Source organism: Monodelphis domestica, chromosome 1, assembly GCF_027887165.1.
Source record: "Monodelphis domestica isolate mMonDom1 chromosome 1, mMonDom1.pri, whole genome shotgun sequence".
Classification (NCBI taxonomy): domain Eukaryota; kingdom Metazoa; phylum Chordata; class Mammalia; order Didelphimorphia; family Didelphidae; genus Monodelphis; species Monodelphis domestica.
The window spans coordinates 286,548,328-286,560,685 of record NC_077227.1 but is presented as its reverse complement, the minus strand read 5'-3'; the positions used below and the strand labels follow the sequence as shown (position 1 = coordinate 286,560,685).

Sequence of the window (12,358 nt, the reverse complement as noted above, 5' to 3'; positions counted from 1 at the left end):
TTTTATAATTATAACCATAGTTCGAAGATTTTTTAAAGAAACAGATTAACCTACAGAGCAATAAAAATACAAAATCAAAAGAGGTAAGTGGGGATAAAGATGTAAGCAGAACAAAAAGAAATAAAAGTGAAAGCAGAAGAGATCTGACACCCCATGAACTAACATCATATCCTATACAAGTGAATTAATGTATTATATAGGATAAAATTGCAGGATTAGAGGTACATAAATGAGAACAGGGCAAAGAAAAGTGAGATAACTTTATGAAGTCCATGGAGAAATAGTAAAGAGAATACAACTCAAGTCATAGGCCTTCTAATAATAGAAATGGTTATAAGAAAATGGCAGAGGTGCCAAATGACAGGTTTTGAAATTTTGAAAGTAAAATTGGTTGGGTTCCACAGGGGAAGAGATGTTTACCTGCAGTGGGAAACAGGGACATTAATAGATTTAATCTGAGAGGAGTTGAAAGACCACCATCTCTGAAATAATATACCTTTGTGGATACTATTCAGTCCTAGGAGAAAGGATACATGAACTTGAATGGAAATTGTGACCCAGAAAATAGAAGGAGTATGGATCCAGAAATCAGATGACAAAACTATTGGGAAAAAAATAATCATGGGGACCAAAATGGGGTAGAATTGGCCTGTGTAATTTGGAAAACAAGGTAATTTCTGCTATGGCTCACTGCTTTTATTCATATTTCTTCCTTTATGAATTGATATTTCAAAGAGAACAAAAAGGGGAAATGAGGAAGAAAATATTTAAAGGAAATAGCAACAAAATTGATTAGAAGAGGGAGTTCAAACCTGATATTTCAGAAAGTTCAACTTCAAGAAGAACAAAAATAAATTTAAAGGAAGAATAAATAAGATATCAATTACAAAAGGAACAGAAAAAAACTAACAAAAATTTATTTGAAGAAACAAAGGATCTAGAATATCAAAGGAAATAATGAAATAGGTAGGAATGAAGGTAGAATAGCATTTCCAAACTTCAAACTATATAGCTTTTCTAGACTTCAAACAATCAACCTTAGCCCCCCAAAAAGAGTATGTCTTCTTTGCAAAATTAGAGTAACATTGATGTGGAACACTATAAATCATATCAGACTTTTAAATTATGCTTATTAGCTATGTGGAATATGTTTTCCCACCTTTATTTCTTACTTTATTATGAATGATGACTCTCTAATAGAAGTTAGGATTGGGATATAATGAAAATGTAAATAATGTGATAGAAAAAATTATCCATGGGGATGGAGCCAAGATGCCAAAGAAGGTACAGCTGATTTCTATCAAATTATCCTCCAAAAAACTATGATATAATGCTTCAAAGTAAGCTGGAGCAGCATAAGCCAAAAAAAAAAAAGGTGTTAAAACAATGCTCCCTTCACCATAGTCACAGAGCCCAACTTTAACAATTTTTTAAACTAATGGAAAAGAAGATAGGAAAATGAGCAAACAACAAAACAAGAAACTCAACAAAGAAAGTTATTTTACTGACAGGGTACACTCAAACTCAGAAGATAACAAAGTCAATACTGCTGTATCCAAGGCTCTGAGAAAAAAAAAATTAATTGCCCTAAAGCCCAAAAAGAAGTAATGGAAGAAATCAGAAAGGATTTTAAAAACCAAGAGAGGTAGAACAAAAACTGGGAAAAGAAATGAGAGTAATATAGGAAAAGCATGAAAAAGAGTCAATAGCTTGGTAAAGGAGGCACAAATAATGCTGAAGAAATGAATATCTTAAAAAACAGAATAGGCCAATTGGTAAAAGAGGCACAAAAATCCAATTGAAAAAGATATACAAAAATGCAGTGAAGAGAAAAACTTCTTGAAACATAGAATTGGTCCTTTGGGAAAAAGACGTACAAAAATTCACTGAGGAAAAGAACTATTTACAAAATAGAATTGGCCAAATGGAAAAGGAGGTATAAAAGATCACTCAAGAAAATCATGCTTTAAAAATTATAATTGTATAAGTGGAAACTGACTCCATGAGAGATCAAGAAACAATGAAAGTCAACAGAGTGAAAAAATAGAAGAAAGTGTGAAATATCTCATGGGAAAAACAACTGACCTGGAAAATAAATCCAGGAAAGATCATTTTAGAATTATTTATATACCTGAAAGCCATGATCAAAAAAAGATCTTGGACATCATCTTTCAAGAAATCACCATCAAGGAAAATTGCCCTAATATACTAGAACCAGAGGACAAAATAAAAATTGAAAGAATCCACCAATTATCTTCTGAAAGAGATCCCAAAAGGATAACTCCCAGAAATATTATAGTCAAATGGAAAAATCCCAGGTTAAAGAGAAAACATTGCAAGCAGTCAAAAGAGAAACAATTCAAATATCATGAAGCCACAGGCAGGATAACATGAAACTTAGCAGCTTCTGCATTAAAGGATTAGAGGTCCTGGAATATGATATTCCAGATGTAAAAATGGAGATTTGAACCCCGGACTTCAATCCCCAGAAGTCCTTGCTCTAGTTCCCAGGATGCCCTCTGGTCTCACCTGAGTTCCACCTGTGCGGGATCAAAATTTCTATTTAAACTGTCTGCAAAGCCTACTGGGTCTCTCTTCCTACTTCCACTTCGGAGCACACATGGCTCTACCTGGCAGGCAAGATGTGAGTGGTTGTGAGTGGGCTCTCTGGGCCTAGACAGGTGCTTTCTTATTTTGTATTTTCTTTAATTCTTAATCTTTAATAAACCTCTAAAAAACATAATACTTCTAGCAGAGAAACTAATTTTAACTGCTACACAGAGGGAAAATAATCTAGGACTTCAACAGAGGATCAGTTTCCCAGAAAAACTGAGTGTAATCCTTCAGGAGAAAAGATAGGTATTCAATAAAATAGAAGATTTTCAAACATTCTTGCTGAAAAGACCAGAGATGAGTGGAAAATTTGACTCTCAAATATAGGACTCAAGAGAATCATAAAAAGATAAACAGGAAAGAGAATTGAGCCATTCAATAAGGTTAAATTGTGTTTATCCCTGCATGAGGAGATGATTCTTGTAATATTTCTTATAATAATTATTAGGGCAGTTAGAAGGAGTATATATTGACAGAAGGTGAAGGTTTGAGTTGAATATGATGGGATGATATAAAAAATTAAATTAAGGAATGGGGAAAGGAATGCACTGGGAGGAGACAAAAGGAAAAAATAGAATGGGATAAATTGCTACACATAAAAGATATGAAAGAGCCTTCACAGTGGAGGGGAAGATGGAGAGGAAGCAACCGAACTTTACTCTCATCAGAATTGGCTCAATGAGAGAAGAATATGCACAATCAAGTGGGTTTAACATGCTATCTTACTCTATAGGAAAATAGGAAAGGAAGTGAGAGAAGGGGGGATTAAAGAAAGGGGAAGGAGGTATTGAACTGATAAAAAAAAGGCAAATTGGGGGAGAGAGAAGTCGGAAGCTAAATAAGGGGTAAATAGTTAGAAAGTAAAACCCAGTAATCATAATGATGCAAAAATTGTTTACAACTCTCTCTAATAAAGGTATTATTTCTCTAATACATAGATTAATGATTTGAATATATATAAGAATACAAATCATTACCCAATTAATAAATAGTCAAAGGATATGAACAGACAGCTCTCAAAGTAATTAAAGCTCTCTATAGTCTTACAAAAAATATTTAAGGGGGAAGCTGGGTAGCTCAGTGGATTGAGAGCCAGGCCTAGAGATGGGAGGTTCTAGGTTCAAATCTGGCCTCAGACACTTACCAGCTGTGTGACCCTGGGCAAGTCACTTGACCCCCATTGCCTAGCCCTTACCACTCTTCTGCCTTGGAGTCAATACACAGTATTGACTCCAAGACGGAAGGTAAGGGTTTAAAAAAAATATTTATATCACTATTAATTAGAGAAATGCAAATTAAAATAACCACATTACCACCCCACATCTATCTGATTGGCTGTTATGACAGAAAAGGAAAATGACAAAACTTGGAGGGAATGTGTATACCAACACAAAAGCATTGCTGCAGGAGTTGTGAACTGGCTTAATCACTCAGGAGAGCAATTTGGACCTATACCCAAAGGGCTATTTAAAAGTACATGCCCTTTGATCCAGCAATACCATTACTAGGTTTATATCCTAAAGAGATTTTTTTAAAATAGGAAAACCTATATATTCAAAAACTATTTAAAACAGCTCTTTTAAAGGGGGAAAAGATTTGGAAAGGGAGAGAATACCCATTGATTGGGGAATGGCTGAGTGAGTTATGGTATATGATTGTAATAGAATACTATTGTGCTGGAAGAAATGACAAGCAGTTGGAGTTCAGAAAAACCTGGAAAGATTTACATGAACTGAAGCAGAATGAAATATGGAGAAGCAGAAGAACACCAAACAGGAATACTATACAGTGAACAACTGTGAATAACAACTATTCTCAGCAATACAATGAACCAAAACTATCTCAAAGGACTCATGATAAAAAATGCCACCTACTTCCAGAGAAAAAGAACTGAGTCTGAATCCAGAATAAAGCATTTTTTCCACTTTCTTAATGGGTTTCTCTACTTGAGTTTCTTTCCACAAAAGGATGAATATGGAAAAATGCCATATATAATTTATGAGATTGCTTACCATCTCAAGAAGATTTGGGGAGAGGGAGAGAATTTGAAACTCAGTATTCTTTGAAAAATGTTGGAAATTTTTTTTACATGTAATGGGGAGGAATAAAATTTAACACCAAAAAAACATCTATAACAATTTACATTAAAGTCTTCAGTAGAACACTTCATCTTTATAGTTAGGTGCAAGAAAGAACCAAATCTCTCTCTATTTCTTGTCTGTCAATTACAAAAATATATTCAATTCAGTAGAGTAAAATGTATCCTCATGCTTTTTTTTTCAGGAAATCTCTTATGCATGAATTATTGTAATATAAGACTCTAATAAATACAACTACAGAGAACTACTTAATGACCTTCTCTTCATGTGTTGCATAAAAAAGATGTCTGATTACAAAAAGTTTTCAACACTGCCACTATAGAAGATGCAAGTTAGAGGAGGATTCTCTAGGGATAGTGATACTTTCCAAATATCATTGTTCATTTATTATTTTAACAACCTTCAGAAAAATACAGGATTTCCTCAGTGAGAGTATCATGGCTATTCAAAATAGATTGACTTTAAAATCCATGCATGAAAAATAAAGTAGATGAAAAATGCCTAATGTCTCAACTATGCCATATAGTTGAATGGTCAGTCCAGTGAGTTAGTATATTAGTGTATGTACCTGGGATAGATTTTGCATGTGGATAATGAGTTAGTTCCAAAATTTCGTAAGAGGAAGAGAGTAAGCTGAAATTGTATTTGGGAAATTTGAATGCGTTTTTAGTGATTCCAAGTTACCCTTCAGTTTAAAAAAATCTTTTCAATACTACAATCCCTATACCACATTTTTGGCCCAGGGGTCCATAAGTAGGTTTTAGGGGATCCACAAATTTGGATGGGGTAAAAATACATATTTATTTTCACTAACAAATTTCTAAGTAAAATCTACCACTTACTAATTTTTAAACCATTTTTCTGAGGTGTCCATGGGTTTAACCAGACTGCCAAAGGGGTCCAACAATACCAAGAAGTTTATGAACTCTTGTTCTAAGTCCATCAAGAGATAATGAAGAGACTCATGATGGGTTGAAATCTGTAACAAATTTCCATTTGTGATCTATGCTCAAAAGTGACATAATTGACAACATTGAAGAAATGCATAACTAGAAGAGGAGATACACTGTTCCCATGGGTCAGTAGATGGGCAGCACACTTCACTAAAATCCATAAGAGGTCAAAAAATTTAGAAGAAAGTCATAAACATTTTCTCTAGAATTTCTGTAGAGAATAGTCAATACAGGATGAAAACGCATGAATAAGTTTCAATAAAGAAATGGTCCACTAAAATATTTAAATTTATTGATTTACTTAAATTTGAATGCATTAGATAGTTTAACAGTTGAAGCAAAATTAAAATTTTTTGATTCCATGGGAAAATGCATATGTTTGTTATGTTCAGGTAATCAAGGTAATATTGCAATAATAATGAAACCATATAAAATTTTTTCAGGATTTTAGGGAAGCAATGCATATAAGTGAAGATAATGCTAGTCTCTTTCAAGCTGCTGGAATTTGCCATCACAGGTAATTAAAGTGATTTGTGTTGAAATAGAAAGTGAAGTTAGCTAATCTATCTAATGATATTGTAGTTCTATTTGTATGCACATTGGGAGGTATTTTTCTAAAGTTGAATTGGGAGTGGAAGAATACAAAAAAAAAATGCAAATCAATGTCTAGAAATGCCAAGAAAGAAATGTCTCTGATATGTATGGTTCAAGGCCTTAACGAAGCAATTTCTGAATTCTATTGTTTTATTTGCCTTGTGGCTTGTGATTTTGTTGTCACTGAACATATAAATAGACCTAGAATTGCCCATTTGGAATAGTGGTTTATGTTTCACATCACTTCTCCTTTCATCATCCTTTGAACTCTCCCCTGCTCTAGATAAGCTACCATAGGTTACTGGATTAGCAAATATAATTATTGCCATATTAAAAACATTCCTGACAATAACTGATTTAAGAGAATAGCTAGAAATGAAGGAGAAAGGGAATAAGCATTTATATGGTTATGTGTCAGATACTGTGGCAAGCACTTTACAAATATTGTTTCATTTAATTTTCATGAGATCCCAGAAAGCTGTGCTGTTATTCTCCCATTTTTACAGTTGAGGAAACTGAGGTAGACAGAGGTTAAGTGGCTTGCCCAGAGTTTGAGGCCACATTTGAACTCAGATCTCCCTGACTCTAGGTCCAACTTTCTATCCACTGAGCCATCTAGACATCTTATGCATCATTTCCATTATGTATAGTTTAAGATAGCTATGAAGTTCTTTTTTATCTAGTTGCTTCGTTCATTGATTCAGATAATTAATTAATTGATTGATTGATGATTAATAATAATTAATTCATATTGACTGTACATAAAGCATAAATGTAAAAAATAGTGTTAAAATGGAAGATGGCTTCCAGAGATTGGAAGACATAACAAGAAAGCTAGATATTACTTTTTAACTGTTTTGAAATCAATTTTAATCCCTAAAAATTAACACAGGGAATTTATGTAAAGCTTGGTGGCCTTGTTTCCATTTGTTGTTGTTTTTAACCATAACCTTCTGTCTTGGTATCAATTCTAAGACAAAAAAATTGGTAAAGGCTGGGTAATTGGGATTAAGTGACTTACCCAGGATCACATAGCTAGGAAGTGTCTGAGGCCAGATTTGAACCCAATCCTCCCAACTCCAGATCTGCTACTTTATCCACTACCTTCCCCTCTTTTTAAGTTTACCACCACTGACGTAGAGGAGGCAATCCAGAGTTAAGATATTTATAATTATACAGGGAAGGTAACTATGACATTTGTAGAATTAAAAAGAGTTTGAATAATTTATGAAGTCAAAGTCAATTTCTTCACCCATTATTAAGTAATGAAAAAAGCTATGATTATATAATGTTATTAAATGTATTCTTTATCCTAGTTGGAACATGATCACAAAATTTATTTTTAAACACTTCCCTTCTGTCTTAGAATTGATGCTAAGTATCAGTTTTAAGGTAGGAGAGCAGTAAAGGCTAGGCAATTGGGGTTAAGTGACTTGCCTAGTCTGTGAGGAAGATGCTATTATTATATTCATTTTTCATTCGAGGATGCTGAGACAAACAGAGGTTAAGTGACTTGCCCAGGATCACATAGCTAATAAATATGTGGGATGGAATTTTAGCTCAGGTCTTTCTGATTCCAGGAATTGGGCAAAAGTTCTTTCAAAGATAGAAGCACATCATTTTCTGAATAACTCGTTTCTTATTTTGACTACACACATATACCATTTAGATCATGCTGATTACATAAATATGCAGTTTAATAAACATTTTAAAATAAAGTATTAGAGGGCAAGCATACTTTTAAATGTGATATCAAAATAAGTGCTCCAGAAGGCAAAGGGATAGTGGACTTGGATCTGGAAGGAAATTTAGAAGATATCTAGTCCAATCTCCTTATTTTATAGATGAGTAAAATAAGGCCCAAAGAAGTTATAATTTGCCCAAGTAGTAATTTGTCCACTAGTAGTGTAAGGATAATGTAGGGTCGTGACCTAATCTAAATTTAATTGACAACTTTACAACTGACAGTTGATGACAGTTGGTGACAGTCATTAAAGGTTTGTTTGTTTTTTAATAAATGGGGTTCTTTTAAATCCAGAGTGCCAACTGTCTTAAAAAAATAAAAGAGGGGAAGTTTTGCTTCCTGAGGGAAACTTGGGCTTTTGGTATGGAGAGGGGGAAAGAGGAGAACCCTCCTTTTCTCAAAGCAGAAGTTCAGGGGAGGCAGCAGATGTAAGGGATTGGCTCGGAGAAAGGAGATGGGGTTTGAAGATTTTCCCCCTTCTGCCTTCCCTCCTTAACTAAAGCTGCTCTCCCCAATTCGCTCTTGTCCCTCTTGTTCCCCCTCCACTACTCAAGACCAAAAGGTCTCCCCTTGATCCATTCACTCACACTCAGCTTGGGGAACAGATAACTTTAATGTTAACTCAATCAGATAAGACAAAAGGAATAATGTGCAGGGAAGAATGGGGAAAGGAAGGTGGGGAAAGAGGTCCCTGTCTCTATCTAAACCCTTTCCCCTCCCTCCTTGAGTTTGGGGGGGGGGACTCAGGTCTTGGTAACCCGAGCCCTCTGAGAGAAAATCAGGTTGACTCACCCCTGGGCAACAGGAGCTGAGGTAAAGTCTGCTCAGGTTTCTCTTCAGAAGTCCCTTCAATTGGGAAGTGTTGGGGGGAAAGATTTCCAGTCACCAGCAGGAACAATGGGTAAGAAAGTCAGAAGAAAGTCTTCTTACTGCTCTCTCCTCCAGCCAGAGTCTTCTCCTCCTCCAGAATCCACTCCTGGAGTCCCTCCCCCATCAAGGTGATCAATTTCACACACTCTTCAGCTTGGTACTTTTTCTCTAGTGCCAGCCTCTGTCACAGAACACAATTATGCTTTGTTAAAATTTTGCCAAGGTGCCCAGGCAATGTGCCATCTATGCATTCTTCTATAGGAATATTTCATCCTAGTGGTCCATTTCCCATTAAGTTTCATTATCACTGGCTTGCATGTTTATCCATCCAAGAATGGTTTGGGGCTGAGGGATAAATTCAACTTAATAATTAGTGAGTATTGCTGGTGGGTTCTTCTACCCCAATGTGAAATGAATCATCTCCATCTTCGTTTTGCCGGCAATCAACTTAATTATTTTCTAATCATCTTTGTACTATCCTTACCATTATAAAGCTCAAAATGGAGCATTGTAATACAGCTGCAATAATGAGCACAGAATTCAGTTTGGGAGTTTGGGTTCTAAATATAGATGAAAGAGAAAGTAAAATGACTACATTTTCAAAGATAAGGGACCTGACTATTCCTCTTCCAAAAACTCATTTTCATATTTAGCAGCTATTTTCATCTGGAAATTTTTGTATATATCTGACCATATTCTCTTTTACTGAAATATAGTTCAAGTCTCATAATAAAATGTCTTCAAGTTAGTGTTGCTTTGTAATTGTTATGTGATTCTCTATTTTTAAAAATAAGGTATTCTAAATTTCTAAACTGAACATATATGCAGGCACCCGGTGGGAACTTGATAAATTCTAATTGATTAATGTTTTGAAATTCAGTTAATTAAAGGTCCATTTTACCAATGTCTTGTGCTTCAAGACAAGAAAATTTACAAGAAACAATTGACAACTACTAGTACCAATGGTCTGTATCCCTGTTCCGCTTTCCTCCACCCAAGTTCACTTATATTTTCTGTTACAAAGAAATAATGTTACAAAAGAAGACATACTGGACTGGTGATCAAGAAATCTTAGTTCTAGTTTTGACTTCACTCCTTTAGGACAATGAAATTATCCTTTCTAAGTTTCAATATATTTTACCTATAAAATAAAGAGGTATTCATCTATAAAATACTCTTTGAGATTCTGCCCAACACTAAAATTTTCTAAGGCTTATTCGATATATTATTCAAATAACAAGCGTTACTGATTCTACTGACAGTAGTCAGTAGTAAATTTGATAGGAACTAACTTCAGCTTGCCATTTTCCCCTAATATGCCTCACAAAAAATAAAATTGTGGTTAACAATTTTTTACTTACTGATAGACCATTCACAGTACAAGATCTAAACCATAAGCACACTTCCAAAGGGAAATATAATGAGTATATTTTATAAAGAATTCTTCCTATTATGCCTTGAGATCTTTTTCTGTAATAAAGTGAAATTTAAAAGTGTGTTATGAACTGCTATTTCTCAAAAAATGTCAAATTTTGTAGAGAAGGTAAGCATTATCTTAAGCTGCCTGAGAACACTGGTCAGGCATGTTCTTTGGTACTTGCCCACATAGGAATTCAACAGCTGTCAACTGACTAATATGTGTGTCGGGCACTGCCAATCTGAAATCTCAAGGGACATGAGTTATATTCATTGTGACTTGCAAATGACTTCCTATGTGACCTTTCTGCAATGCACTTGACCTTCTTATCTGGACTGGCTAAGAGTTTTCCCATTAGGGACTGCCATTCTTAGGCATCATTCAAAATTGTCTTTCAGGGAGTCACTAGGAATAGACCCTAGAATTAATGGTCTCCCTTATGTTACATGATCTTTTGGAGAAACCAAGGAATGTGGGTATAGTAATAGGAATTTGTAATCCATTATATCAAGAGATGAAAAAATGTCATAATGTGAAATACTAGAATCCACCTGCTCCTCTGCCACTTACTTTATGAATACCAATTTGAGGAGTATGGTAAAGATAATAGTAACCAGGGAGAAACACATTGAAATCCACCAAACTCCTAAGAAATTGGAAGGGAATTCTGAGCCTTATCTGTTGTTTAAAAATGAATTGAAGTAGTAATTTACCTCTTAAGTTTCATATCAAGATTTTTTTTTAAATGACAAGAATTTTAAAAGCTCTAGAGGTAGAAAGATTGAAAAATAAAATGTCCATGCTACAAATTTATTTTCAGAATAGGAGAGTATGAAGAAGCTGTGTGTTCATTCACCCGTGTCATTGAACTCAATCCTTTTTTTGTGGATGCATATGTTGGACGGGGAAATTCTTACATGGAATATGGTCACGAAGCAGCTGAAAGACAAGCACAAAAGGACTTTCTAAAGGCCTTACACTTCAATCCAGCACACTTAAATGCCAGAATTAGTTTTGGATATAATTTACAGGTAACTACACAAAGAAATAATCATTTCTATTGTAATGATTAAAATTATATATATACATAATATATATAAATTATATATAGTATGTGTTTTTTCTTGATTATGAAAGACTTACCATTACCTTAAATCCTTTATATGTAGTATAAGATCACAAATTAGTGGTTTAGTATTCTCATGGCAGGTAAGAATCAGTAGCCTAAGAATTAGGACTTAAATTTAAGTCTGGTTCTCATGAACCTGAATATTCTTTTCTCAACTTTTTCGGTTTTGTTTTTTTCAGTTTCTTTTTAAAGTCAACTCTTCCACTTCTACAAAGGATATTTATGTGATATAAAAGAAGCTTGCTCATTTTCCAAGCCAATGCTTCTATAGGTTAAATCACATTAGAATTTTAATGGTTTAATATCAACTGGAATGGGGGTCTCTAATGGAATGTCTCCAGAATCTGTGCACATCCTGATATTGTTTTGAATTTTTTTTAAATCAATGATAAGATAAAGACATGTTTGGCTACTACTATGGGATAAGATGGAAGTTAACAGGGATTGTTACAACAGACTTTTAAAAAAATCAAATTCCCCAAGAATAGAAGAAAGAGTAGGGCTAGGAAGAAGTTCATCTGAAAAATATCTCAGAGCTGGGGCGGGTAGGTGGCTCAGTGCATAGAGCACCAGGTGTGGAGGTTGAAAGTCCTGGGTTCAAATATGGCTTCAGACACTTTCTAGATATGTGATGCTGTGAGCAGGTCACTTATCTCCAATTGCCTATCCCTTATTGCTTTTCTGCCTTGGAACTGATACTTAATACTTAGTATCTAATTCTGATTCTAAGACAGAAGATATGGGTTTCCAAATTTATCTAGCTATCCATCCATCCATTTCAGAGCTTCAGTGGAGTTTTGTGTTAGCATTCTGACATGGCAATCAAAAATAGTCATTCAAGCAATGTATGGTACTATGGTGAGAGTTAACAATACAATAACAAAAGTGAAATAGTGTTCACCTTTAGGAAGTTTGCAATCTAATGGAGGAAATAGCATG

General features: G+C 34.5%; 1 protein-coding gene across 2 annotated transcripts in view; it reads left to right on the top strand.

Moving 5' to 3' along the window:
• Window positions 1–12,358, top strand: part of TTC6 (tetratricopeptide repeat domain 6) — a 307,310-nt gene that overhangs the window by 275,180 nt on the left and 19,772 nt on the right. For both annotated transcript variants that reach the window (XM_016428372.2, XM_056811000.1), the window contains 2 exons: window positions 6,109–6,182; window positions 11,111–11,321. In XM_016428372.2, coding sequence (XP_016283858.2) covers window positions 6,109–6,182; window positions 11,111–11,321 — 285 coding nt within the window. The remainder of the gene's footprint in view (window positions 1–6,108; window positions 6,183–11,110; window positions 11,322–12,358) is intronic.